The 25,128-nt window shown below is 57.0% G+C and overlaps 11 protein-coding genes across 11 annotated transcripts; 5 read left to right on the top strand and 6 right to left on the bottom strand.

The window, feature by feature from the left end:
* Positions 1-32: 32 nt before the first annotated feature.
* IWZ02DRAFT_286993 (uncharacterized protein) lies at positions 33-1,994 on the bottom strand. The gene has a single exon (XM_066763716.1). It carries the CDS (start codon positions 1,639-1,641, stop codon positions 379-381), a length of 1,263 nt encoding a protein of 420 aa, XP_066622708.1. The 5' UTR covers positions 1,642-1,994; the 3' UTR covers positions 33-378.
* A 347-nt stretch (positions 1,995-2,341) lies between these two features.
* IWZ02DRAFT_378700 (uncharacterized protein) lies at positions 2,342-3,949 on the bottom strand (the record flags this gene model as incomplete). Its single annotated transcript, XM_066765003.1, has 2 exons — positions 2,342-3,793; positions 3,884-3,949. 2 exons carry the CDS (start codon positions 3,947-3,949, stop codon positions 2,342-2,344), a joined length of 1,518 nt encoding a protein of 505 aa, XP_066622707.1.
* Positions 3,950-4,123: 174 nt separating this feature from the next.
* On the top strand, positions 4,124-7,023 carry IWZ02DRAFT_453550 (kinase-like domain-containing protein). The gene is made up of 6 exons (XM_066767660.1): positions 4,124-4,616; positions 4,667-4,801; positions 4,854-5,634; positions 5,693-6,108; positions 6,158-6,522; positions 6,576-7,023. The coding sequence occupies exons 1-6, from the start codon at positions 4,595-4,597 to the stop codon at positions 6,771-6,773; spliced, it is 1,917 nt and encodes a 638-aa protein (XP_066622706.1). The 5' UTR covers positions 4,124-4,594; the 3' UTR covers positions 6,774-7,023.
* Positions 7,024-7,527: 504 nt separating this feature from the next.
* On the top strand, positions 7,528-9,784 carry IWZ02DRAFT_420979 (Phosphoglucose isomerase). The gene is made up of 4 exons (XM_066765838.1): positions 7,528-8,286; positions 8,340-8,873; positions 8,922-9,170; positions 9,219-9,784. The coding sequence occupies exons 1-4, from the start codon at positions 7,787-7,789 to the stop codon at positions 9,598-9,600; spliced, it is 1,665 nt and encodes a 554-aa protein (XP_066622705.1). The 5' UTR covers positions 7,528-7,786; the 3' UTR covers positions 9,601-9,784.
* Positions 9,785-11,042: 1,258 nt separating this feature from the next.
* IWZ02DRAFT_286980 (uncharacterized protein) lies at positions 11,043-12,458 on the top strand. Its single transcript, XM_066763715.1, has 2 exons — positions 11,043-11,243; positions 11,346-12,458. The coding sequence occupies exons 1-2, from the start codon at positions 11,129-11,131 to the stop codon at positions 12,269-12,271; spliced, it is 1,041 nt and encodes a 346-aa protein (XP_066622704.1). The 5' UTR covers positions 11,043-11,128; the 3' UTR covers positions 12,272-12,458.
* Positions 12,459-12,582: 124 nt separating this feature from the next.
* Positions 12,583-15,449, bottom strand: IWZ02DRAFT_453541 (aconitase family-domain-containing protein). Its single transcript, XM_066767659.1, has 4 exons — positions 15,229-15,449; positions 15,148-15,179; positions 15,013-15,087; positions 12,583-14,958 (listed from the first exon to the last, which is right to left on the bottom strand). Exons 1-4 carry the CDS (start codon positions 15,326-15,328, stop codon positions 12,832-12,834), a joined length of 2,334 nt encoding a protein of 777 aa, XP_066622703.1. The 5' UTR covers positions 15,329-15,449; the 3' UTR covers positions 12,583-12,831.
* A 138-nt stretch (positions 15,450-15,587) lies between these two features.
* Positions 15,588-17,174, bottom strand: IWZ02DRAFT_453538 (uncharacterized protein). Its single transcript, XM_066767658.1, has 2 exons — positions 16,277-17,174; positions 15,588-16,175 (listed from the first exon to the last, which is right to left on the bottom strand). The coding sequence occupies exons 1-2, from the start codon at positions 17,067-17,069 to the stop codon at positions 16,069-16,071; spliced, it is 900 nt and encodes a 299-aa protein (XP_066622702.1). The 5' UTR covers positions 17,070-17,174; the 3' UTR covers positions 15,588-16,068.
* Positions 17,175-17,301: 127 nt separating this feature from the next.
* Positions 17,302-18,966, top strand: IWZ02DRAFT_286774 (extracellular mutant protein 11-domain-containing protein). The gene has a single exon (XM_066763714.1). It carries the CDS (start codon positions 17,328-17,330, stop codon positions 18,789-18,791), a length of 1,464 nt encoding a protein of 487 aa, XP_066622701.1. The 5' UTR covers positions 17,302-17,327; the 3' UTR covers positions 18,792-18,966.
* A 376-nt stretch (positions 18,967-19,342) lies between these two features.
* On the bottom strand, positions 19,343-21,153 carry IWZ02DRAFT_453535 (N-acetylglucosaminephosphotransferase-like protein). The gene is made up of 3 exons (XM_066767657.1): positions 20,608-21,153; positions 20,324-20,537; positions 19,343-20,253 (listed from the first exon to the last, which is right to left on the bottom strand). The coding sequence occupies exons 1-3, from the start codon at positions 21,019-21,021 to the stop codon at positions 19,481-19,483; spliced, it is 1,401 nt and encodes a 466-aa protein (XP_066622700.1). The 5' UTR covers positions 21,022-21,153; the 3' UTR covers positions 19,343-19,480.
* Positions 21,154-21,293: 140 nt separating this feature from the next.
* On the top strand, positions 21,294-23,181 carry IWZ02DRAFT_378961 (WD40-repeat-containing domain protein; the record flags this gene model as incomplete). Its single annotated transcript, XM_066765018.1, has 3 exons — positions 21,294-21,821; positions 22,164-23,010; positions 23,072-23,181. 3 exons carry the CDS (start codon positions 21,294-21,296, stop codon positions 23,179-23,181), a joined length of 1,485 nt encoding a protein of 494 aa, XP_066622699.1.
* A 598-nt stretch (positions 23,182-23,779) lies between these two features.
* On the bottom strand, positions 23,780-25,079 carry IWZ02DRAFT_433743 (uncharacterized protein; the record flags this gene model as incomplete). The annotated part of the gene is given in 4 exon segments (XM_066766318.1): positions 23,780-24,128; positions 24,148-24,861; positions 24,885-25,001; positions 25,051-25,079. 4 exon segments carry the CDS (start codon positions 25,077-25,079, stop codon positions 23,780-23,782), a joined length of 1,209 nt encoding a protein of 402 aa, XP_066622698.1.
* Positions 25,080-25,128: the final 49 nt, after the last annotated feature.

Here is a 25,128-nt window from a genome sequence, read left to right as displayed (position 1 = left end):
AAGCTATGCAACCGTGCCGTCTGCCGAATTGCTCGCATGACCACCCCAATGTAGCGCCTCACTTGTCTCACTGTCAGATTAGAGATAGCAATCGTCTCTCTTTATTAGCTCTTGCCAATTCAGCCATCTGTCTGAGTCCGTGTGTAAGTGACTGCAGTGGGTGCTTTTGGCCCTTCCGTGTTGGAAACAATCTTGCCTATGACTCCATGCCTGCTGGTATACCATCCAGTCCTTTTTTCCGGAAAAATGAAAAAACAATGTCTGAAGGGTATCAGCCAACACAAACGCCTTGCCTCCAAAAAAAAAACAAAGTGACCCCAAATCGAAAACAGCCGAATCTCTCCTTCACTGTCTCAGCTAGCCCGCCAAAGGCTCAACTCATTTCCAGACTGGAAAGCCCTCGGAGTAGCCCTCGTCGAACATTTCAGTATCGACGTCGTCCACGATTTCCACCCTTGTGCCCAGGGCCTCTCGGCCTTCTCTGATCATGGCCTTCAGTTGGGCGTTGATTTTCCGTATCGAGGCGTCAGCCTGTCGCTCTTCTTTACGCCTCCTCGTCTCATACTCATGCACCTCGACGGGCAAGGACCCCGGGCTTCTGAGAGAGCCGCCACTGGCTGCAGAATCATGGCGCGAGTGCATCGGCGACCGCGGCGCAGACAGCGACGACGGCGAGCGCAGAGATGAAGATCCAGGAACCGTGGGGGATGTGAGGCGACCTGGGACGGAGCGGCGGTAAGCAGGACGTGACGTGGCGACGCGGGGTGCTGTTGTGCCGGCGGGCAGTCTCCTGGTCGCAAGCCGTGGACTGGATTGGGCGTCTCTTCTTTCCACCAAAACCCAGCCAGAGCCAGATTCGACGTGCTGCCTCTTGACGGGCCGCTCTGTAGGCGAATCGACGGATCCCCAAATGTCGTCGACGGGGAACTGGCCGGGTATAGGGGTTGCGTTGAAGTCGAAAGATTCGTACGCTGAGAAGCCTGTCGAATAGCCTCTTGCTTCGTCTTCTCTCGCATTTGCGTGTTGCCCGGCGCTTGGTATTTCGTATCCTTTTCCACCACCGGCATAGAAGCCTTTGAATGCGCTGGTGCGCGCAAACTCCCACACCTTGCCCGCCACACCTCCTACAAAGGACCAAAGACACTGTGGCCACTGGCCGGGTGGCTTCATGTTCGGCGGCGACTTCCTTTTGGCACCGGTAGCGATTGTTGGGCGGAGGCGCGCGTCTTCGCTCTCGTTAACAGTCCATCTGCGGCGATAGTTTGCGTAGGGTTGGGTGCGAAGATCAACGTCGACGTCGGAGGCAGCAGCAGCGGTGAGGCCTGGAGTGTCGAGACCGCCAGCCAAGCGATATCTCGTCGTGACGAATGGAACAGGACTTGCCGCCTCAGAGCGCAGGAGGGCCTCAGCCTTTGAAATGTTTGACCATCCGTTCGCAGAGGCGGAGCAGGGCGGCGTGTGGCGGGGCTCTTTGTTCGGTGGGCCAAGTCGCGAGCGCTTCCGCGAGCTGGCGGCTGAAGATGATTGCTCGGAAGGCGTCCGCGGCGGTTGGTAGATGTGCGCGCCAAAGGGAGGGGCAGGCGTCGTATCGAGCACGGGAGGGACAGGCTTGGGGCCTGTGTAGGGAGACGGAGGCTCCATGCTGATGGCGGGAGGTGGGCGGGGGACAAAGGACGGGGGCAAGGCTCGAAGGATATAGGAAACGGTTACCGTTTGGGCGACGCTGTTTCGAGGCTGGGCGAGTCGCCCGCGTCGACTACAAGTCTGGGGGAGCTAGCTTTCTCCGCAGCCAAAAGCTTCACGAGTTCATCTAGCCCTCACACCTGCACCCCGGGAAAGAGCACAGGCCTTGCGAGATGATGGTGATGACCCGATCGGCGATGTCCAGTGCGCCGCAGCGGCTGATCCGCTGCCCTGAATAAAGCGACTCGGACACAGACACAAAGACGATTGTTGTTGAAGAACTGCCGCTACACGCGGTACCAGGCGTGACGTCTGTCGACCACCACCTGTGCAGTCAGCAGGCATCCCTCGCGTTCAACGGCACATTGAACATCCATTGGCCAAATCACCAACACATTTCCTGGTATTTGGTCGATCCGAGCCTACTGCCAATTTCCTCATTAGGCCAGGCGAGATGAATACACGTCCCTTCTACAAATCTCTGACTCGTAAATGAACGACAGCGCAACCCCGTCCAACTGCCTCCTCCACCTCGTGCCCCACGGGTACAGCATTTCGCCGTCCTCCATACCTGCGTATGGCGCCCTCGCCATGATACTTGGAAAAACGCCAGGGTATCCAGAGACCCGTTGTGTGCAAGAAAGAAATTCAAAACGAACTACGCCTTTCCAATCCACCCGCTGTGAACAAAGAAATCAAAGAGCTTGCCGCCCTTCTTTTCGTCTACCTTGGACAACTCTTTCGCCGTCTTCTTTTTCATCAAGCCCCCCGATTTGATGGCCTCGGACAGTATTGCGTCCTTGATTGCCATGTACGGTTTTGGCTTGATGTGCAGCACCGAGCACAATTCTCTCTCTTCGGGAAGCAGGAGGTGCAGGTCTGCAGCATTCTCGTCGTTGAGCTTCATGGGATGGAGCCCTGGAAGTGTCTGCACCTGGAACTTTTGCTTGTTTGGTTGGGGGGGAGCTCCGTTTGTCGTTCCGTTGGTGAGCGGCTTTTCGGCAGGAGACACGGAAGTCGGCGGCGTCGGCTGTCCGTTGACGGGCCGAAGGGCCAGGTCCGGAGCCGTTAGTTGTGCAGTCGCCGTCGCCGTCTCTGCTGGAGGTGCTGGCTTGTTGATCCGGTTGGCTGCTAACCGGTCAAACGAGCCCACCGGGGGCCCTCTACTCAGCCGTTGATGCTTCTCCTGCTCGTACTTTTCACCTGCCTTGAGCGTCGTGACCTGCATCATTCGCCAGTCCTGCAGTTGACCGATGGCTTGCCGCAGGTTGTGCTCATATTCGAGACCGCTACAAAATTCAGCAAAGTCTTCATGCTTCATCATCCGGGCAAATGGCTTGGCCTTGTTGAGCAAGTCGCGTTCCTCCTTGGTCCGCTTCTTTTCCGCGGCTGTGTTTTTGCGGTACTCGAGCAGCTTGTGCTCAAAGAGAATCTTCTTCCGTTCCACGCGTTGCGTCAGCCGAGCATTGTATATATCCATAATTGTCATTTTGAGTTCCATTTCTGGCTCCAGCTCGCCGGTCCTTGGATTGATGCCATCTCCAGGGTCGAACTGCATGTGCTGAACGGCTTCCTCTGCTTCGTTGAAGTATTCCGTCTCAAACTCTAACCGACCAGGCATGAATCCTTGTACTTCGTGACACGCCGGCACACTTGCGGTAGGTTTTTGCTTGGGCGTCGCTGGCGGTGCATTTTTGGCAGCCTCGCGGCGATCTTCTATCCTGCGCTTTTTGCGCTGTTGGAATACCTCGCGCGGGATGCGGTCACTGAGTTCCGTGTCGTCCGGACTGGCGTGTTCGGGGAGGGGGAATTTGGAGCTATTAATGTAGGTATTGATGTAGTGGTCCCGGACCTCGTCCTTGGTCCTGTATCCGCCGATGTGGTCTGCGATGTCGGCCCATGAGCCAAGGCCGTACGTCTCGGCGCCTTCCAGCAGGGCCAGCTCCTCGTCGGCGCCCCAGTCCGCGGTGAAGATGGGGATGGAATGTTGTTCAATGACTTGGTACGAGTGTGCTCTAGGATCATGGTCGCGAGAAGACTTGCCGTCGGCGAAGCACGGGACGCAAAGATCGTACTCGTGGCAGGCGGCGTGGGCGCAGCGTATGCGGACCTGAGGCGCAATGGATGGTTAGAGTGACAGTGACAAGGGAGCGACGCGCCGCAGACGACTCACGGTTGAGGTGATGTCAACAGAACACACGTCGCAGACGAACTTGACGCCGCCCTCGGTGCTGCGCACGGCCGTCTTCTTCTTGATGACGCCCATGGTAGATGGAGGTGGTGGTGATGCAAGGCAGAGTGGTCGTCGGCAGCGAGGAGCGCAACGGCGCGCAGGCGCGGACAAGCTGAAGAGGCTCTAGAGGACGGGCTGGGCGAGGGACATCGACCGAGGATGGCGATTGATGCTGTTTAGGGGCCGGCTTGAGCTCGCTGCACTGGCGGGGTCGTTGGTGCGTTCGCTTGTGGTTGTTAGGTACCTACCGTACCTACCTACCTGCCTGCCTACCCTTGGGTAGGGCATGGTCCCGTCGCCCGTCGCCCGCCTCGCTCACAGTCGCCCGGGGAGGCGCTTGGCGCACGACTCCTCCCTATCACCCCAAGCTTCGCCGCTGGCTGCTGCACTGCTCCTTTCACAGCCACCCTTTGCCAGACCTCGTGGGACATTTGATCCATCCTGCCCTCTCACAGCCGCGCCGGGCCCCCCCCAAAAGACGAAGCTCGGTTCTGGTTCTGCGCCCCTGTGCCTCGCTCATTTCCTGTGCACATCCACATCCGCTCAAGTTGCCGCTCTGGCTCTGGCTCTGGCTCTGGCTCTGGCTCTGGCTCTGCGACACACAGCACTACCTACAGCTGCCCATCCTTCCGCCCTCACCTCCCGTCTTGTCAACATCCACAACAACAACCTGCCGCCATGTCCTGGAAACTCACAAAAAGTAGGCTCGCCCTGCATAATTCCACGTGGATACCCGCTGACCCTCTGCAGAGCTCAAGGAGACCCACCTTGCCCCTCTAGCCAACACCTTCAGCCGCTCCTCGTCCACGTCCACCATAGTCGACACACCAAAGCCTGGTAGCGCAAGTTCGACCAGCGTCGACTCCAAAGACCCAAATGGCATTGGTATGCTGCCTTGCTCACCACACCATCCTGCCTTACGCTGACGTGACCTTAGCCGCGTCCGAAGCCAACGCTGCAGCCCCTCCACCCCCGCTGAAGCCCGGTATCTTGATAGTCACACTCCATGAAGGTCGAGGGTTCTCGCTGCCCCCGGGGGCAGAACAGGCGTTTTCTGGCGGAGCGAGCCATCATCAAGGGTCGTTGTCCCAAGGAGGTGGTTACCCTGCCGCAGGCTCGATGCGGCCCGGCTCCGGTGGAATCGCTGGTTCGTATGCGAAGTCTGGACGGCCGCAGTCCGCCACGGGGGCTATCAACCAGGCCCCTACTGTGCACGGACGATACTCCGCAAAGTACCTGCCATACGCCCTGATCGATTTCGACAAGCAGCAAGTCTTTGTAAACGCCGTGTCGGGCAACCCTGAGAACCCTGTTTGGGCTGGCGACAACACACAATACAAGTTTGACGTTTCACGGACCACGGACCTGACCATTTCTCTTTACATCCGGAATCCCAACGCTCCTCCAAATGCAGGCCGCAACGAAGACATCTTCATTGGCACCTGCAAAGTCAACCCCCGGTTCGAAGAGGCCCAGCCGTACGTCGAGGACCCGAAATCGAGCAAGAAGGACAAGGAAAAGGCCGCCGCTGCCCATGCAGAGCACGAGAGGTCGCTGGGCCAGGTGGGCGCCGATTGGGTTGATGTGGGGTACGGAACCGGAAACCTCAAGGTGGGGGTACGCTTCGTCGAGAACCGGCAAGATCGCTTGAAGATTGAAGACTTTGAGCTGCTCAAGGTGGTTGGAAAGGGTAGCTTCGGCAAGGTCATGCAGGTCATGTATGGATTCACAGGGCGACTCCTCGTGTTGTTGAGCGGTAAGCTAACGCTTTCCCAGGAAGCGGGACACGCATCGAATCTACGCCCTGAAAACCATCCGCAAGGCCCACATCATTTCGAGGTCAGAAGTCGCCCACACTCTGGCGGAACGATCTGTGCTGGCGCAAATCAACAACCCCTTCATTGTGCCCTTGAAATTCTCCTTCCAATCGCCCGAAAAGCTCTACCTGGTCCTTGCGTTTGTCAACGGTGGCGAGCTCTTCCATCACCTGCAAAAAGAACAGCGGTTCGACATCAACCGCGCGCGCTTCTACACCGCGGAGCTCCTGTGCGCCCTCGAGTGCCTTCACGGATTCAACGTCATCTACAGGGATCTGAAGCCGGAAAACATTCTTCTCGACTACACAGGCCACATTGCGCTTTGCGACTTTGGGCTGTGCAAGCTGGACATGAAGGACGAGGACAGGACAAACAGTAAGTGCAGCCATCTGAAACGGCAGGACGTTCAGCTGACGGGCGGAAGCTTTTTGTGGAACGCCAGAGTACCTTGCGCCTGAGCTGCTCACCGGGGGCGGCTACACTAAGACGGTGGACTGGTGGACGCTCGGAGTGCTCCTCTACGAAATGTTGACGGGACTGCCGCCTTTTTATGACGAAAACACCAACGACATGTACCGCAAGATTCTCACGGAACCCCTGCACTTCCCCGGACCAGAGATTGTGCCCCCGGCGGCAAGGGATCTGCTTACGCGGCTGCTGGACCGCAATGCGGAGAAGCGACTTGGCGCCAACGGTGCAGCGGAGATCAAGGCTCACTACTTCTTCCACAGCATTGATTGGAGAAAGCTGCTGGACCGCAAGTATGAGCCAAGTTTCAAGCCGAGTGTGGTATGTATCGAGTCATGCATGTGGCAGATCCTCAGCTGACAATTGGAAAAAAGGTCGACCAAAGGGATACGGCGAACTTTGACCGAGAATTCACCTCGGAAGCGCCGACCGACTCGTACGTCGAAGGGCCCATGCTATCGCAGACGATGCAGCAGCAGTTTGCTGGATGGTCGTACAACAGGCCCGTTGCGGGGCTTGGCGACGCAGGTGGTAGCGTGGTAGACAATGCTTTTGAAGACGCGCAGAGATAAGCAGACGCGGGCAATTTAGAGAGAGCGAGAGATGATGACGTTTGTTATGATGGGAAATGAGCCTATGAATGGGCTTTGCGGGACGGATGGTCTAGATGCGGCTCGGCGGGAGCGGGATGGGACTGAGTCGATCCTAGACTTACATATGAAGGGGAAAGAAGCGGTGCTCTGGCGTGGCCCCTTTTGCGCAAAACATGCAGTGGACGGAGGGACCATGAAGGTTGGTCTTGGGTTGTTCTCATGGGGGTGGGGGGGAGGGAGGGGTTTGGCGGTTGGCGCTGCATTCGGGAATGGCTCTCTTGACTTGTTAGGACGATAGATTTCCTTTTTGATGGGGGGGTTTTTTTTTCTTCTTCTCTTTTTTCTCTTATGAGAGCAGCTCTTGGGGTATTTGCAGTGATCAGCGGACAATCTTTAAGGCAATTGAGATTTTTTGAGAAATGGCGCCTCGGAGCGCGAGGGGTGCCGACGAGGAGACATCACGGGCCGTGGACATTGGCCTGTGAGCGGTTCGAGAAGCATCCTGCTTGGTCAACAGATGGGAACAGGGCCGATGGGCAATGGGCAGGAATGATGATGTATGTACGATTGGACCATCAAGGTACGGCCGCTGTCGGATCAAATGTTTAGTTTGGTGCTCGACGGTGCTGAATCATCGAATCCCGTTGTCCAGCCCAGGCCACTCACGTCGTGATCCGCCCAGCCCCGCCCCGCCGCCGCTGCTCCTCCCCTCCCCTCCCCTGCCCTCGTCACTACAGCCAGCCGCCCGTACAAATTGAAACCCTCAACCCCCCGCCAGCCCCAACCTCCTGACGCAATCCTCACTCCCTCCCCTCAAAAATCTCTTACTCTCATCTCATAGAGCCAATCCCACCCCTCCCCAGTGAGTTTTCCTCCATTGACGCTGCTGCTCTCGCCGCCGCCGTTACCTATCTTTCTAGCTCCAAGCTCGTGCAACGTCATACTGACTGCTGCCCCGCTTCGTCGTCGACAGCTCGACAAATTCCACAATCATGCCTGGTTTCTCGCAAGCCAACGAGCTCAGGGCCTGGCAACAGCTCCAGGACCACCATCAGTCCCTGGGCAAGGACATTATCCTCAAGGACTGCTTTGCCAAGGACCCTAAGCGCTTCGAAAAGTTCACCCGCACCTTCAACAACGAGGCCGATGGCTCCGAGACGCTCTTCGACTTCTCCAAGAACTTCATCACCGAGGAGACGCTCGATCTGCTGGTCAAGCTCGCCAAGGAGGCCAACCTCGAGAAGCTGCGCGATGACATGTTTGCCGGTGAGAAGATCAACTTCACCGAGAAGCGTGCCGTCTACCACGTCGCCCTCCGCAATGTCTCCAACCAGCCCATGCAGGTCGACGGCAAGAGCGTCGTCGAGCCTGTCAACGAGGTCCTCGAGCACATGAAGGAGTTTTCGGAGCAGGTCCGCAGCGGTGCCTGGACCGGTTACACCGGCAAGAAGATCCAAACCATCATCAACATTGGTATCGGAGGCTCCGACCTGTAAGTGATCATTGCGAATCTGCCGCAATAGGGAAACTAACACTTGATTGCAGCGGTCCCGTCATGGTCACCGAAGCCCTGAAGCCCTATGGCCACCGCGACTTCAAGCTCCACTTCGTCTCCAACATTGACGGCACTCACATTGCTGAGGCTCTGAAGGAATCGGACCCCGAGACGACCCTCTTCCTCATTGCCTCCAAGACCTTCACCACCGCCGAGACCTGCACTAACGCTAACAGCGCAAAGAAGTGGTTCTTGGAGAAGGCCAAGGATGAATCTGCTGTTGCCAAGCACTTTGTGGCCCTCTCCACCAACGAGGCCGAGGTGACCAAGTTTGGCATTGACAAGAAGAACATGTTCCCCTTCAGCGACTGGGTCGGCGGTCGTTACAGTGTCTGGAGCGCCATTGGCCTGTCAGTCTGCCTCTACATTGGCTACGACAACTTCCACGAGTTCCTTGCTGGTGCTCACGCCATGGACAAGCACTTCAAGGAGACTCCCCTCCATGAGAACATTCCCGTCATTGGTGGTCTGCTCAGCGTCTGGTACTCTGACTTTTTCGGCGCCCAGACCCACCTGGTCGCTCCGTAAGTAATCCATGGCAGATGCGGGAACATTGGCTGACAATGATCCAGCTTCGACCAGTACCTGCACCGCTTCCCCGCCTACCTCCAGCAGCTGTCCATGGAGTCCAACGGCAAGGCCATCACCCGCAGCGGCGACTACGTCAAGTACACCACCGGCCCCATCCTGTTTGGCGAGCCCTGCACCAACGCTCAGCACTCGTTCTTCCAACTGCTCCACCAGGGCACCAAACTCATCCCCACCGACTTCATCCTCGCTGCCGAGAGCCACAACCCTGTTGAGAACAACCTGCACCAGAAGTGAGTTTACAACGTGGAAAGATTGGTGCCAGATGCTGACTATCTCAGGATGCTTGCTTCCAACTACTTTGCCCAGTCTGAGGCTCTCATGATTGGCAAGACCCCTGACGAGGTCAAGGCTGAGGGTGCTCCCGAGGACCTCGTCAACCACAAGACCTTCCTGGGCAACCGCCCCACCACCTCGATCCTCGCCCAGAAGATTACCCCTGGTACCCTTGGTGCACTGATTGTGTACTACGAGCACCTGACGTTTGTCGAGGGTGCCATCTGGAACATCAACAGCTTCGACCAGTGGGGTGTTGAGCTGGGCAAGGTTCTTGCCAAGAAGATCCTCACCGAGCTGGACGACTCGAGCGAGTCGACCAAGCATGATGCCAGCACCAGCAGTCTCATCAATGCCTTCAAGAGGAAGGCTGGCATCTCGAAATGACTTGATGCGGATGACGACGGACACGAAGCACGAACAGATAGTCGGTTGTAGGTAATCGGAGTTTTTTGAGCGAGCGGGCAGGATGGGTAGGTAGCACAACAACCTGATGAGCAGATTGAACCAAGCCAAAAAAGAGCGAAATACTAGCATGAATCTGAATGTCGAACGAATGGGCAATGATGACCGTGTCGGCCTTGGCGCTGCTGCGTGAAATGAGGTGTTTGTTGAACACGTCGATCTTTTTTGCAGCTCGTGCAAGCTATCCACCCCCCTCGTGGTAGCTCTCGACCTTCAACACCAACTCCAAAACCAATACACCCCCTAGGCCTTGCACACCACAACTGCAATGGCTGTCTCCTTTATTCTACTTACCTGACAACTCTTGTTTCCCTGGACCCTTCTTCTTCTTCTTCTTTTTCTTCTTCTTCGCAGCAGCCGCCCCGCATCCATCCCTCGTGCCTAGCGCGACACGTACGCTTCTTCCGACACCCGCCACGCACCCGCGCACCCGCACTACCATGGCGTCGCCGTCGCGCCATAATCACCATTGCGGCGCTGCCATTGCTACGCACAACCAAGACGACGACACCCTCCTCCTCCTCCTCCGCCGCTGCGACTCCCCTGCCTCGTCTGCGTCTGTGTCTCCGACGCCATCCTCGTCCGCAAGCGTGAGCGCGAGGCGCGATACACAAACAAAAACACGGTCATGGACACAAACACGGCGACCACGGCGAACGAGAACAACGTCACTCGGTCGCAGCGGCGGTAGCGGCGTCCTCCACACATTGCTATCGCCGCCGCCGTCGTCATTGCTGCTGATACAAGCACAAGTACTACTGCTGCTGTTGCTCGTCCTAGCGCAAACACGTCCGACGCTCGCCTTCGCCGCCGCTGCAGGGGGAAACCAAGAGCCGCTTTCGCCGGAGAGTGGCAAGAGGCCGTGGCCGTCGTATCGTGTTGGACAGAGTGTGCCGGTGCAGTGTTTGAATAGGACTGTGTATGTTTTTTTCTTTTCTTTTTTGGGGATGTGTTTTTGGGATGTGTTGTGGGGGTGTGTTTTGGGGGAAGGGGGGACATAATGGTGTTTGGGACGTTGGCTAATTGATTGTTGTGGTTTAGGGATACTGGTGAGCATGTATGTGCCTTCAATTTTTTTTTTTTTTTTTCCTCTTTCTCTCTCTCTTTCTCTCTCTCTTTTTGAGGGGCGTGGCGACAACGATGGCGATGTATAGGCAGAGGGAAGTGTGCGAGGTTTGATTGGGAGAAGAGCTGGGATTTGCGGCGAGCGTCGGGATGTGCGAGAAGAGCTGAACTGACTGTCTGTCTGGGTGTGCTGCTGCGGTTGGTACATCTAGCTGGAGATGACGGGACAGCGTGTTCTCGAGGCCGCAAACAGGCGCAAGGCCCGGGTATCGTCATCCTCATCGTCGTCGTCTGAGATTTCCGTGCCGTTGTCTTCTGGCTCGTCCGGTCTACCATTGTCTTTGAGAAAGGGTGGTTTGGTTCAATTGGCAAACCAGAAGCTAACATGCCACTTCACCACCAACAGATAACAGACGCCTCCGGTCAATTGCAATACGTGCCTTTCCCAGTCTGCAATGAGACGGGCAAGCCCCTGGAGCTGTCTTTTGGCGTTGAACAAGGTACTCATTTGCATCCCCTAAACCAACCAACCGACTCCCTTCACAAAGAACCAATGGTTACATACACCCACACGTCTATACAAAACTGCTTACACAACACAGACCTCAACTGCACAATCGACTTCATCTCGGACCCACTCTTCCATTTGCTCGAGTTCTACGTGCACAACGACGCGCCACTCACCTGCCGCGTGCCATCGCATCCCTTGCCAGGCAGCATCATCAGCCGCCCCGACCCTTCGTCCTCGGACCGCAAACTCAACCGCAACGCGCATCGCAACCGCAACAAAAACGAAGCCACCGAAGCCGACGCCGACGAATACTCGGTCGACGCGCTCTCGAGCACCGACGCCGGCGCCCTCGGCAGCCAGAGCACGGCGTACACGCCGCTCGTCATTGCGCTCACGGGCACGCTCCAGCTGTCGCATTTGCACGTCGCGAGTACGCTTAACGTCCTCCTGCATACATCATCGTCGTCCTCTTCCTCAAAGAAGAAGAAGAAGAAGAAGACCAGCAAAAAAGCGCCCGCATCATCCATCCTCGCCGCCACAGCATACAGCGCTTCCGCCGACGACACCTCGGCCTCGGACTCAACACACTCCCGCATCGTCATCGGCGACGCACTGCCCCTCCGTCTGCGCGTGCGCTGGTACGACGGGCCCAGCCCGCCTTTCGGCGCCCTCTCTTCGTCTTCAACTCCTTTCTCCGTCGGTGGTGGTGGATGCTCTGCGCGCGCCGTCCTGTTTTACTGTGCGCTGAGTGCGGGGGCGGCGGTCGCTGTCAGTTTTGCTTGGTGGCGCGGGGTCGAGATGCCGCGGCGGTTGGTGAGAGGGGTTGCGGGTGGTGGGTATGGGTATGGGTATGGGTATGGAGTCGGGAAGGAGGCGCGGTTGGAGGGGGGATTGGGAGAGAATGGGAATGGGGCGAGGGCCTATAATGGGTATGGGTATAGTGGGCTGGGTCTAGGGTTGGGGAATGCTGGTGGTGGTGGTGGTGGTGGTGTAGGAAGCGGTGGGAAGAGAGATTGAGTTGTGGTGGTTGGAGAGAGAGAGAGAGTCAAGGTGGTGAGGTCTTTTATTGTAGATAGATGAGATGAGATGCGAGATGTGATTGAGACTTGTAGAATTTCATAGATGAAATCATCGGCTGAATACATTGGCGAGCTACAACGTGAGAACCGAGTCATGTCGTCAATCACTCCACACAGCACAAGATCAACACGAGTGAATGTATATACGAATCATATCTCATTTCAGAGGCACTTTTCCGCGTATCCTCAGACTCCGCCGCCAGCAACCGCCACCCTTTCTCGCAACAACGCGTTTTTTCATGATACCAGTGGGAAGAAGAAGAGCCACAACTACTAGGCAGCTGCAGTAAATGACGCAGGAACGACAAAGGATATAAACAGTGTGCGCCGCCGCCGCCGCCGCCGCAACAACCGGAGGAAGAGAACCCAGAAGGAGAAGTACCGCGGAGGAGTGGAAAAGGAGGAAAAGGGGAAGAAGGCAAGATGTTGTTTTAGGAGCCTCGTGACGTCTTGAACGGAGAAAAAAAAGAAGGCAGAGAGATGCCAAGGACAAGCAGCTCACCACTCAAGCGGCTCCGTCTTGACAGCGCCGCGGTTCGTCTTCGGCAGGGGAGCCGCCTCAACCATGACGGGCCCGCCGCTGCCAGCGCGACGGTTGCCGCGCTTGAGGTAGCCGGAGCCGTCGAGCCAGGGCCAGTCGCGCGTGCGCTTCTCTTCGAAGCGCTGAATCTTGTCCTGCTTCTGCATGGTGAGGCCTATGTCATCGAGGCCGTTGACGAGGCAGTGCTTGCGGAACTCCTCGACGTCAAACTTGGCCAGCTCGTTGCCGGCCGCGTCACGGATGACCTGGGCCGGCAGGTCGACCTCGATCTCACGGCCGGCCTTGGCCTCGTCGGCGATGCGGTTCAGCACCGCCTCGTCCTCGATGCGCAGCGGCAGCATGCCGTTCTTGAACGTGTTGTTGAAGAAGATGTCGCCGAAGCTGGGCGCGATGATGCAGAGGATGCCGAAGTCGAGGAGCGACCACGGCGCGTGCTCGCGCGACGAGCCGCAGCCGAAGTTGGGCCCCGTGCACACCAGGATCTTAGCCTTGCGGTAGGGCTCCTTGTTGAGCACAAAGTCCGGATTCTCGGCGCCAGTCTTGGGGTCGTAGCGCCATGCGTTGAAGAGGGCAGAGCCGAGACCGGACCGCTTGATCGTCTTGAGGAACTGCTTGGGGATGATGGCGTCCGTGTCAATGTTGGCCACGTCGATGGGCGCGGCAATGCCCTTGAGCTGAGTGAACTTGGGCATGCCTGCGGAGCTGGCCGGGGCGCCGGTCGAGGCGGTGTTGCCCTGTGAGTCCTCGGGGTTGTCGAGAATCTTGTCGAGGTCCTCGTCGCTCTCAATGTCGCTGACGTTGGGCTCGAGCTCCATTTTGGGAGAGCCCTTGGCCACCGGCTGAGGCGGAGCGTACTTGCGGACGTCGGCGAGCTTACCGCTGAGCGCTGCCGCAGCGGCCATGGCGGGCGACATCAAGTGCGTCCGACCACCAGCGCCCTGACGACCCTCAAAGTTGCGGTTCGAGGTACTGGCACAGCGCTCGCCAGGGGAGAGAATGTCGGGGTTCATGCCAAGGCACATGGAGCAGCCAGCTTCTCTCCACTCGAAACCGGCGTCGGTGAAAACTTTGTCCAAGCCCTCGGATTCCGCCTGGCTCTTGACGAGACCGGATCCAGGGACAATCATGGCGCGCTTGACGTTGGGCGCAATCTTGTGTCCCCTGACTATTCTCGCGGCCTCGCGGAGATCTTCGATGCGGGCGTTGGTGCAGGATCCAATGAAGACCTTGTCAATGACGACATCCTCCATAGGAGTACCGGCCTCGAGGCCCATGTACTGGAGAGCACGAACACAGGCCTTCTTCTTCGTCTCGTCTTGGAAGTCGTCGGGACCTGGAACCTTGGCCGTAATGGGAACAACGTCCTGAGGCGAAGTGCCCCAGGAGACTGTTGGAGCAATGTCCTTGGTGTCGATGAAGATGTCGTAGTCAAATTTGGCGCCTTCGTCCGTCTTGAGAGTGGACCAATAAGACACGGCTTTCTTCCACTCTGGGCTGTCGACCTTGGGGGCAAGAGGCTTGCCCTTGAGGTAGTCGAAAGTGGTGTTGTCCGGGGCAATCATTCCTGAGCGGGCACCGGCCTCGATGGACATGTTGCAAATCGACATGCGCGCCTCCATACTAAGACCGCGGATGGCAGAGCCACAGAACTCAATGACGCAGCCAGTACCACCTGCCGTGCCAATGATGCCAATGACGTGGAGGACAATGTCTTTGCTGCTCACTCCAGGGGCAAGCTCGCCGTCGACTTGGACCCTCATGTTTTTGCTTCGTTTTGAAATTAAAGTCTGGGTAGCGAGGACGTGCTCAACTTCGCTGGTTCCGATACCAAACGCCAACGCACCAAAAGCGCCGTGGGTGGAGGTGTGGCTGTCACCGCACACGACGGTGGTGCCGGGGAGGGTGAAGCCCTGCTCGGGGCCGATAATGTGGACAATTCCTTGTCTCTTGTCGCCCATACCAAAATATGTGAGGCCAAAGGCCTTGACGTTCTCCTCGAGAGTGGCGCATTGCGTTCGCGAGTCCTCCTCCTCGATAAACGAGCTTACATCCTTGAAGTTTTTTCTCGATGAAGTGGGAACATTCTACGTTTGGGTCAGTTGGGGAGTCATCTTTGAGAAAGGGCGGCCATGACTTACGTGGTCTGTCGTGACGAGGGTGCAGTCAGGTCTCCGGACTTTCCGGCTGGCGTTGCGGAGCCCCTCGAAGGCTTGCTGTGGAAGTGATTAGCCCCACCGCGGAGCGACGGAGGAATGCGGGGATTTGGGGCTTACTGGTGAAGTGACTTCGTGGACGAGATGTCTGTCTGCGGCGATTATTAGCTTTGTCGCGCCGCTGGAGATGTTCTGACGTACCGATGTAGATGAGAACAGTACCGTCCTCCTTCTCGTCGACAATGTGGTCCTCAAAGACCTTGTCGTACAGAGTTCTGGGTCCCTTGACGGCGCCGGGCATTTTTGAATAGAAAGCAGGTGGTATCTGAGAGAAGACAACAAGAAGAAGAAGAAGAAGAAGGAGAAGAAGAAGAAGAACCAAGCACCGGGACTATTGCAAAGATGTAGAGCAGAAAGGCGAGGGTTGGCGCGCGAAACAAATACTGGTCTTGGGGGAGGGCAGCGAGGCCGAGATCGGAGGCGGGCGGGCGGTAACCCAGTTTGGGTCGACGCTGATTGGCCAGGGCCAGCGCATGACGGACACAAGCCTCACCTGCATGATGGATGCTGTTCTAGCGGTCGAGGTTGGCTGAGGGGCAGCCCTCAACTCTATCATCACGGCCAAGTGGCTCTCGAGCGTTGCTATTACACGTGGTAAACGAGATCCGCCATCTCTGTCGTCGTGTGCTGCTGTCCAACAACGACCCGCCTGATGTCAGCCCGCCTGTGGGGAGAGTCGCCCCTGTGAGACGTCATCATTCCCCGTTTCTGATTCCTGAGCGTCACAATTTCACACTTCGTGTCGAGGACCCGACCATGCGCCAGTTTGACGAAACTCAAGTCGCTTCGCGCATGTAGCTTTGCCGTCTCGCCTTATCTTGCATCCATAAGTATCAAAACTCAATTCCGAGCACGACATGACAAAGCCGAATCTGAGTCCGTGGCATGCAGCCACATCCGAATCCCACACATGCCCCATCTGTGGCACAGCTGTGCAGTGCAGACCCAAACGACAATCATCTCACTGCCGAAGGCGGGCGGTCAACCGAGTGAGCCGAAAAGCACCGAAGTCGGCGCCCCATGGCCCTGGCTGCCCAACAACGATTTTTCCAAAGTCAGCAGAAGGTGCGAAGTTCGGACAATGACTTCTGTCTAATGTGTCAGCACACTTCCCGAGGAACCCCCGCTTTGAGTAATACTACCCCTGGGTGCGACATCGGCCCCCTGACGGTCTGGCCCTTCGACTCACCATTGTAGTTGACATCGAACATTTTTTCGTCTCCTGTCAGCCGCTGCTCGCTGACGCGTAGCTTCAGCCCTACGTCCTCGTCGCTACTGAACCAAAGAATCAGGTCCTCTTGGTCGACACTTGGTTCCGTGTTTCCGAGGGACGTGCTTTGGGAATGCTCGCCTTCTCGAAGTGGCGCATCTGGGGAAGCGCTCAGCCACTCCCAAAAGACACGAATGACTTTCTTTTGAATTGTTCCAGCGGCACGGCTGTGTTTGTTGAAGAATCGGAGATGGACACAAAGTTGGAAAAATTGCTGCGAACATGTCCACCACAATTGGTTTATTGCACCCTCTCCGGGTCGACCTCCACCCGTGAATGTCGGCTCTGCAGTCGATGGGTGTGTTCTGCTTCCTGGAATATCCCCTGGTCTTACTGTTCTGCGATAGTGCTCTGGGCCTTGGCGATGAAGTCGAAACCTCGTGTATCTTGATCTGAGGTGACCTAAGCTATCGGTTTGACACGGTTCAAGTTTTCCAGCATCATTCGCCTGTGACTCTTCCGTCTCTTGCGGCGTGCAAAACATGTACGGCTCTTGCATGATGTGGGAAGGGTCGCTACTTTCGAGGATCAAGGCGTATCCATAATCGTGAAGATGAGCAGCAAAGTGAAGTCGAGCTCGAATGATGCGAATAATTAGATCGTGCACGCGATGTGATGTTGTGGCCAATGGAAGCAGCTCTGTGGTCGTGAAGTTGGTGAAAACTTGCAACAACAGCTCCGACGGCAGTGAAATCATCTTGGAGGATTCCATTTTAAACTCACGTCACAGAGCAAGGCTGGAAATAGAAGACGCTGAACGGCAGATGGCTTGAAAACGGCGTTGGAGAGAATGATGGCGACTTGGGCTGGTGATGACAGGAAGCACGGACCGAGGGGAAGCTTGGATGCGGTGATGTGGTGTCGACGGGAGCTAGACCGAGTTTGGCTAGGGCCTGGACGTCAACCCCACGCCTTCGGTTCAGTTCAAGCTTCCTCACTTCAAGCCAAAGCCAAAACCTAAACCACCGCCATGAAAAATTTCATCAACCGCCAGAATCGGTCTACAAGTCCGGTGAAAGATGACGGACACGCAGCAAAGGCATCAGGGCCCAAACCACGTGAGCGCGTTCGCGACCCCGAAGCACTCAAGATGCCTCTGCAGCCGACCAAGCTTTCTCACGACGAAGCGGGCGATGAAGACAACCATAGTCTCGGAGGAGACTCTTCAATTGTCGCCGAAACTCTCAAGGAGAAGACTTACCACCGGCAACTTGAGCACGACAACTTTGCGACTGACGACGAGAACGCTGACATGACGACGATGGGTTCGGTCGGTTTTGACAACTACCTCACCTCTGCAATGCCTTCACAACATGGTCATCTTGAGAGTCAAGAGCGTAACTCCTATGACGATGAACAATCACAAGACAATTCTGAAGACATCTTTCCCGGTTCACCCAATTTTATCTCCAGATACCAGAATGGTATCAACATGATGAATGATGCTTGGAACAACTCTCCTGGTTCTTTCCCTCCCACCACCAACGGTGAATTGTCCGAACCAGAAGCTGAAGAAGACGTTGCAGACAGCCATGGACAACGAGTTGAACCTCACTACCAAGCAAAACCCCAGGTCCAGTCCCAATTCATGGCAAAGCTAGCGCAGAGGTCTGCCCCGTCAACTCAGCCCCTCTCTTACAGACATGAGCCCGCAAAAGATTTGTTCCAATCAATCCGTCAACAGGCGTCCAGTCCTCAACGCAGCTTCAGGCCCGGCAATCTAGCCCATTTCAGGACCACAGAGACTGGATCTCCTCGCCCTCATAGCGCAAGGCCAAAAAGCCAGACCATGCCTCTACACAATCACATCAACGTTTCCAGCCACGCGCAGCAATCGGTACCAAATGGCAAGCCCTCAACAATCTCTCAGCCTCAAGGACCTTCGCCGCCCGAATCAATTGTGCAAGGCATCCAAGCCAACAGCCACAAAACGATCTCAACTCCCGATGAGCAATCCCTCGGCACCTCCAACGACTCAGTGCTTCCACTAGACTACGATGAGGACCAGCTACATACTATGTCCTACTCGCAGCTCGCCCACGAGTCCTTCGACCACAACCCACGCTCCGACGCCTCGCGCATTCCACTGCGCGACTCGACATTGCCGCTCGCCGAGCGCCTCGCCCAACTGCAGCACGGCCACAGCGCCGATGCACAAGCTGCATTCTTCGCCTCGCTCACCATTGACGAGTACGACGAGGCGGGCGCGTGGTTCGCGCAGCAGCTCGGCGCCATCATCAGCAAAGTCGCACAGGCGCGTCGCGAGAAGCGCCGCGTCGCCCAGCAATTCGAAGACGAGATTCGTCAACGGCATGAGCGGGTGACGCAAAAGAAGAGGCGACTCGATGACGAGATTGCAAAGATGAGAGGAAAGGGCCAGGATCTGCTGCCCAAGACGCCCGGCAAGAGTCGCGCGGGCAGTGCGATGCGCTAGCTGAGCGATGGCATGCGTTTGGGAGGGGGCCGCTAACGTTGCGTTGCAGATCTGGGGAAGCACATTTTCCTGCGATTTGTGTGAGAGAGAAGCTTGTCTCTTCTTGTCTTGCTTGGGTACCCACCCTCCATCTCGGTGAGGGATGACGATTTGCGCGTGGCTGGAGCAGGCACTACACACATGCTCCATCTCCAAGTTTCTGTTTTGCTCGTCTGACCAACCAGGCGTCCAGGGAAAATGTCTTTATTCGCGTTGGGGACCGTCTAGCTTCTCTATTTGATGCACGCGTTACACGTACGGCTGGCGGGCTGCTACCTTGCGGTTGCGTTGCAGCTGCGGACTGTACCACATGAGGTTTATTTGTGCGGCTGGCTGGCGAATGGCGGCATCTTACGTGGTTCGGTGCGGTGCCGTAGCTACACCAAGGATTCTGTTGTTTATGGAGGATGACGGGGGATGGATGGATGGACGGAGTGAGGGACGGGAAAGTAGGAGTCTATGCATGCAACCTAGGTACACACAATGAATGGCAACCGGTGTGGCTTTTGCGCAGAGAAAAATGGCTGCAAGATGAGGTAGAAACAGACGCTCTCATTATAAATACACACACGCATATACATATCTACATACGCAAAGAACATCAGAAAAGGTACACAGGGAAAACTCAAGGGCAAAAAGACTTCTTCTTCTCACCCCCAATTATCCTGCGTAAACACCAACAGCGCCAGCTTATGCCGCACAAAGAGGCCAAACAGGCCGCATGCCAGCTGCAGCGCGCTGAGGCCCAAGCAGAGCCGGTCCTCGCGCATCGGACCCCACCACACGAGCCACAGGTTCAGCAGCGTCAGATTGGTGCACTCGACGACGCGACCCGTGGCGTCATCCGTCGCGACGCGGACTAGCCTGAGGCGATGCAGCAGCTTGAGCACCTCGCCAATGACGGGGGGCAGCGGCTTCGCCTCCTCAAAACGGGCCGTCGAGGGCTCCAGCAGGCCGGTGGCGCGATTGAAGCGCGGCAGACGGTGGCGGGGGCAGGGGACGAGGTGGAAGAGCTGGGGCGCCGAGTACAAGAAGTTGGCGATCTGCGGGACGAGCAGGAGCAGCAGGGTTTTGGAGAAGTGGCCGAGGATGCCGACGACGGCGAAGACCATGCCGGCAAAGTAGCAGTACGTGTCGCCCACGAAGACGCGGGCGGGGAACCAGTTGTGCGCAAGCAGGGCGAGCGACGCGCCGATGAAGGGGAGCAGCAGGTACAGGCTGAAGAGGTGCGAGTCGGTTGCTGGGTGTGGTGAGGGGAAGCCCGGAGGGGGTGGCGGAAGCAGGTAGAGTAGGTCGTTAAAGGCGAGCAGGATGGCGATGATGAGGCTTTGGCTCACTTCGATGCCGTTGATGCCTGCTAGGATGTTGATGCTGTTGGGGCAGAAGATGGATATGGCGGCCATGTAGGCGTAGTAGAGCCATCCTGGTTAGGTAGGGGTCAGAGCAAGGGGGCGCAAAATAAACAAAGTCAGGGGGGTGGGGATGCGGCGTACCGAGGTCGAAGAGTTCGCCAAAGTAGGGTCGCAATGGCGTCGGGATGACGATTTTGGTGACGCCGAAATCGACAAAGTAGACGCAGAGGATGGGGATGGCGGCGAAGGCCGGAATCAGAATCTTATGCCGCCAGCGAATGTCAAACAGGTCGTCGCCGATGCCGAGGAGAACGACGGATTGCAGTGACAGAATGGCAGAAAGGTAGGATGCAAGCTACGTCAAGTCAGAAAAGAGGAACGAGACCATGGAGGAGAAGAAGAAGAAGAAGAAGAAAAGTAGACACCTTGCTGTGCGGAAAACGGTGGAGAAAGCGGCCGGTTTCAACCTCTTGGACGTGGACGATGAAGTCTCGATTGCCGCCGCCAGACGTGGCGGCGACAATGTCCTTGTAAAAAGGAAAAGGAATGAAGATGATGAGAATGAAGAGATAGACGGTGGCACACACGGCGCCCATGGTCTCGGGAATCTCGACGAGCTTGGGCTTGGACATGTCCTTGCCCTTGAAGCCGGCGCGCATGAAGGCGTCGCCCAGCCAGCGCACGAGGGCATAGCAGCTGGCAAAGGCGATGCCGCTAAAGGCCAGGGAAGCAATCAGAGGCTCGCCGTCGCCCTCGAACGTGTTGGCCAGCACGGCGAGACAGGCGGCCAACAGGGAGAGCAGCGTGAACTGCTCAGGGCGGGTGAGGGATCCGGCCATGGTGGCGGCGGCACACCGTCATTCGCTGGGGGAGGGGAGAGGGGGGAGGGCACAGGACTGGGAGCTGGAGGACGTTGGTGGTTGCGATGACTGGACATGCATGTATAGAAACTAAAGCAAAGCGGCCGTCTTCTGTTGTTTGTCCTCTTCGACGTCGTCCAGATGCGCTAGGCTTGTTCAGGGTATCCAGCCGACCCGCGCAGCGCTACCACCACCCACCCACCATCCAGCCCCGTCGCCCATTTGAAGTCGTCGCATCGGATGTCCATCTCATGGCCCCTCCAGACGACGACTTTCAAGCCCAACTCAATGACGTTAGCAGAAAGCTGTCGCTACCGGGCTTCCTCAAGAACCTGACGCCCTCTCGTCTGCCCTCGCAAGCCGCCAGCGACGCCTCGGGCTCCTCCCCCAAGGATAGGGACGGCCCGGCCCATCGCCGCGCTCGCTCCTTCGCGTCCCCGCTACACGACACCATCTCCATCAACCACGAGGCTTTGCGCAAGAGCGCGGCGTTGCTGCTCGCCCGCTCCCCCAACGCGTCTGCAGCAACAGACCCGCATCCTGAACTCTGCGAATCCGAAGCAAAAGCCCGTGTAGCCTGGCGCAAAATGGCCGCCAATGCCGCCTTTTCCGTCTTCGACCACGGCCACCAGGACCTTGTCCTCGCTGTCGACTTCAACTTTTTCGGCACCCGCATGGTCACGGCTTCTTCTGACCATCGCGTCAAGGTCTGGGACCGCCGCGACGATGCTTGGACCCTGGTTGACAGCTGGAGAGCTCATGATGCCGAAGTAGTAGATGTAAGTCCCCTTGCTGCTGTGCATCCACCCCGCATCCCCATGCATGCTACGACCCAAGATTGTGCATTTCGTCAATATCCTCGTCGAGACAGCGAGCCGAATTCTGCCCTTTTTCCTCACAAACCATGCCTAAACGCTCCTTGTCCCCACATCAATTACACTGGCCGATGCGCTCCACGTCTCCATGTATGCGTCGTTGCCAAGCACAAGAATCCTTCCTAGCCCTATACTTTCGCCCTGGTGACACGACCTTCTGGCCACATGGTCATTTGTCAGTTCCCCGCATTTACACAGCATGGCCCACTCCGTTCTTCAAACGCAGACTTAGCTAACCGCGAGCAGGTCAAATGGAACGGCCCATTCATGGGCGAAGTCATTGGCACCATTGGTGAAGATGGCTACTTCAAGCTCTGGCAGGAGGATGTGACTGAAATCGCCAATTCGGGCCGCCGCTTCAAGTTGATCTACCGTCAAGTCTCGGAGACCAAGGTGCCCTTCATGTCTCTCGACTTCAAGAACATAATGCAAGAGACTTGGGTTGCCTTGGTCACTCGTGACGGCGTCCTGACCGTGCTTGAGCCAGTCGACCACGGCAATCTCTCTGGCGAGTGGCACGTCGTCTCTCACAAGCAAATTACGCAACCTCCACCTCCACCTTCTGAGGAGAGGAGCTTTCGTGTTTGCTTTCATCACGAACAGCTTCCCTGTTGGACGGCGATTCAAGCTGGCCTGGATCGCCGCGCCCTCTCCTACGCCGTCGTCGCCATGGACGTTGTCAAGGTGTTCCGCACCGACAAGAACCGCCGCCCTTACATCGCTGCCGAGCTGACGGGCGCGCGCAACATCATCCGCGACGTCGCCTGGGCCAACGGCAGTATGAGGGGCACCGATATTATCGCCACGGCCTCAAAGGATGGCATGATTCGCATCTACGAGCTGTCCATCCCGGAGCCTTCGCACGCGCCCAGCAACCTTGCTGCCCCGGCCGTTCAGGAGACGCAGCCTTCCCCGCGTAATCGAGCCCGCAACGCCCCTTCCGGCATAGGAGCCGGATTGGCCGGAGCGTCGCGCTTGGGCGATGCCGCCGACCATGATCAGGACCCGGGCCGTGTCAAGCATGCGGTCAAGATGGTCGCAGAGCTGGCCTCGAATCATGGCGCCGTTTGGCGTGTTTCTTGGTCATCGATGGGTATGGATGCCCTCTTTAGAGCAAACACTTTGTTTGATAGAGTGCTAATCCAATGATGCAGGCGACCTTCTCGTGTCCACGGGCGACGACGGCGCCATTCGCACCTGGAAGAAGGCCAGCGATAATAGGTGGCTCGAGTATGCCGAGATCGAGCCATACAAGGGACAGTGACCTTCCCTCCCACTTGCCTGTCTCTTTCTCGCTTTCATGGATTCTCCAAACTCATGGATGGCTAAGCATAGATTTCCCTTTCCTTCTTCTTTCTCGCAACATCTGAAACCACCAATCTCCATGGCGAGGAGGACCCCGCCACTCGCGGATAACTGAGGGATGTGATTGACCACTCAGTCACAGTCACTATTTCAAGCCTCTCCGCCTTTTCCCTTGGTATCCCTCTTCCCTTAAAAGCGGATCTGGCGTTTGGATGAGGCGGCATGCATATATGTATCTAATCCCGAGCGATCACCCCACCGTCGTTCTCATTCTTATTTTCATCCCCAACTTTTACTGCTTTTGCTCTCAGGCCCGACCTGGGCATCACGGTGTTTTACGGGCTACCTAGGTTATGAAGGATCACACACCCGTCCATCTAAGTGGTGAGGCACATGGCTTTTTTTTTTTTTTTGATGCCGCCTTGCTTGCATGCAGTAAGTAGGTAGGCTGGACGACGAGGCGAAATTTACATGGACTCTGAACAATTAAAAGCTCCAAGCTCGAAGCAGCAGCGTGCATACATCCCCTACATAACCCACCCACTACACACACTCTCTCAATACAGCAACTCCCTAACCACCTCCTCACTATTCAAAAACCCACACCTTTCACACAACCGCTGCTCCGCCACAACCGTCTTCGCGTTCTTCCCCTCCACCGCGCTGAACCCCTCCCCCGGCGCCCCAATAACAAACAAATCCGTCTCGTTCCCACCGCGCGCACACGCGGGCGTCCATCCCGCCAACATATCCTTGCCCTCGACGCTGGGCGTCCCGTACCACGTGAACGTCGACCAGCAGCGCGAGACGGCGCGCAGGAGGGCATGGTCGTCGGCGCTTGGATCGACGGTGCAAGATTTGGAGGTGAAGGGGGTGAAGTTGGCGAAGACGTAGGGGAGCCAATCACTCACCACCATAGATATACACCACAACCGGCAACTCATCCCCCTCCTTCGTCCCAACAGGCCTCGCCACGTTCAACCGCAGACAATCCTCGCTTCGGCGCACATTTACGCCGAAGCCACTCGCTTCAACATCAGGCTGCGGACACGCATCGCCATCGCTCGTCGCATCGACGACACTCCCGTCGGCAAGCGAGGCGGGCACGGGGTTGGCGAAGCGCCGCGTCTTATTCGTCGGCTGACGGTACGGAATGGACGGGAATTGCTCGACGTCATTGGCGACGATGCCAGCGTACGTGATGTTGCGCGTCGTGTCGCGAGCGGTTGCGGAGGACGTCGATGCGTTTGTGGAGCCGAGTGGGGAGGCGAATGAGAGAAGGGAGAGAAGGGGGAGCGCGAGGGGTAGCATGGCTTGGCGCGGGGAGCAACCTGGAAGCTGATCACCCCCTGACCAACTATTACTCGCGGTAGGGGCACCGCCAAGGGATGTAGAAGAAAGCTTGAATCCGTAGATTGACGTCGGCAGCGACCATTCATCGTCGTCCAGCTTACGGCCAAGCCTTCTCTTGCGCGCAGGCCCACCGTGGGGTCCAGGAACCACGCCCAGCCGCTTCTGTCCACCTCTTTGCGTCTTTCCATGGCTAGAGCGACTGACACCGGCCTTTGTGGTTGTGTTGAAATGCTCCGGACGGCCGATGACAAGGAAATCTCGCCCGCTCGCTCGCTTGACGGGTTTGCTAGCCAGCTAGCGACGGCGTACGTAAATGGGGCAGACTTGTCGCCTGAGATGGGATATGAGAGTATTGGTGCCTGGAGTTTTTCTGTGTCATTCATGTCGATTGTGAGACCGATGCGTCGAAACATTTTCGGCTGGTTGCTGTTTGAACGGACAATATCAGTCAAGGGAGCCGCATGTAGTGGCACACCACCTCGTGTCTGAGGTAATCGCCGTCATCGTGTTTTGTTCCACGACGATTGAATCCAGGCAGATAATGAAATGGGAA

Source organism: Phyllosticta citriasiana, assembly GCF_038021145.1.
Source record: "Phyllosticta citriasiana strain CBS 120426 chromosome Unknown IWZ02scaffold_7, whole genome shotgun sequence".
NCBI lineage: Eukaryota > Fungi > Ascomycota > Dothideomycetes > Botryosphaeriales > Phyllostictaceae > Phyllosticta > Phyllosticta citriasiana.
Note: the sequence above shows the minus strand (reverse complement) of the source record. Positions and strands in the feature narration are given on the sequence as shown.

Excerpts from the sequence above, each read along its gene's own strand:
- IWZ02DRAFT_453535 (XM_066767657.1), bottom strand. The coding sequence starts at position 21,021 with ATGGCCGGATCCCTCACCCGCCCTGAGCAGTTCACGCTGCTCTCCCTG. Across the intron at positions 20,538-20,607 it reads ACCGTTTTCCGCACAGCAAG|CTTGCATCCTACCTTTCTGC; the intron begins GTGTCTACTTTT and ends GACTTGACGTAG. Across the intron at positions 20,254-20,323 it reads TGGCGAACTCTTCGACCTCG|GATGGCTCTACTACGCCTAC; the intron begins GTACGCCGCATC and ends CTACCTAACCAG.
- IWZ02DRAFT_453538 (XM_066767658.1), bottom strand. The coding sequence starts at position 17,069 with ATGGAATCCTCCAAGATGATTTCACTGCCGTCGGAGCTGTTGTTGCAA. Across the intron at positions 16,176-16,276 it reads GTTCGATGTCAACTACAATG|AAGTCATTGTCCGAACTTCG; the intron begins GTGAGTCGAAGG and ends CACATTAGACAG.
- IWZ02DRAFT_453541 (XM_066767659.1), bottom strand. The coding sequence starts at position 15,328 with ATGCCCGGCGCCGTCAAGGGACCCAGAACTCTGTACGACAAGGTCTTT. Across the intron at positions 15,180-15,228 it reads TACTGTTCTCATCTACATCG|ACAGACATCTCGTCCACGAA; the intron begins GTACGTCAGAAC and ends TAATCGCCGCAG. Across the intron at positions 15,088-15,147 it reads TCCACGAAGTCACTTCACCA|CAAGCCTTCGAGGGGCTCCG; the intron begins GTAAGCCCCAAA and ends TCACTTCCACAG.
- IWZ02DRAFT_453550 (XM_066767660.1), top strand. The coding sequence starts at position 4,595 with ATGTCCTGGAAACTCACAAAAA. Across the intron at positions 4,617-4,666 it reads GTCCTGGAAACTCACAAAAA|AGCTCAAGGAGACCCACCTT; the intron begins GTAGGCTCGCCC and ends GACCCTCTGCAG. Across the intron at positions 6,109-6,157 it reads GGACGAGGACAGGACAAACA|CTTTTTGTGGAACGCCAGAG; the intron begins GTAAGTGCAGCC and ends GACGGGCGGAAG.
- IWZ02DRAFT_286774 (XM_066763714.1), top strand. The coding sequence starts at position 17,328 with ATGAAAAATTTCATCAACCGCCAGAATCGGTCTACAAGTCCGGTGAAA.
- IWZ02DRAFT_286980 (XM_066763715.1), top strand. The coding sequence starts at position 11,129 with ATGCCACTTCACCACCAACAGATAACAGACGCCTCCGGTCAATTGCAA. Across the intron at positions 11,244-11,345 it reads GTCTTTTGGCGTTGAACAAG|ACCTCAACTGCACAATCGAC; the intron begins GTACTCATTTGC and ends TACACAACACAG.
- IWZ02DRAFT_420979 (XM_066765838.1), top strand. The coding sequence starts at position 7,787 with ATGCCTGGTTTCTCGCAAGCCAACGAGCTCAGGGCCTGGCAACAGCTC. Across the intron at positions 8,287-8,339 it reads GGTATCGGAGGCTCCGACCT|CGGTCCCGTCATGGTCACCG; the intron begins GTAAGTGATCAT and ends ACTTGATTGCAG. Across the intron at positions 9,171-9,218 it reads GAGAACAACCTGCACCAGAA|GATGCTTGCTTCCAACTACT; the intron begins GTGAGTTTACAA and ends TGACTATCTCAG.
- IWZ02DRAFT_286993 (XM_066763716.1), bottom strand. The coding sequence starts at position 1,641 with ATGGAGCCTCCGTCTCCCTACACAGGCCCCAAGCCTGTCCCTCCCGTG.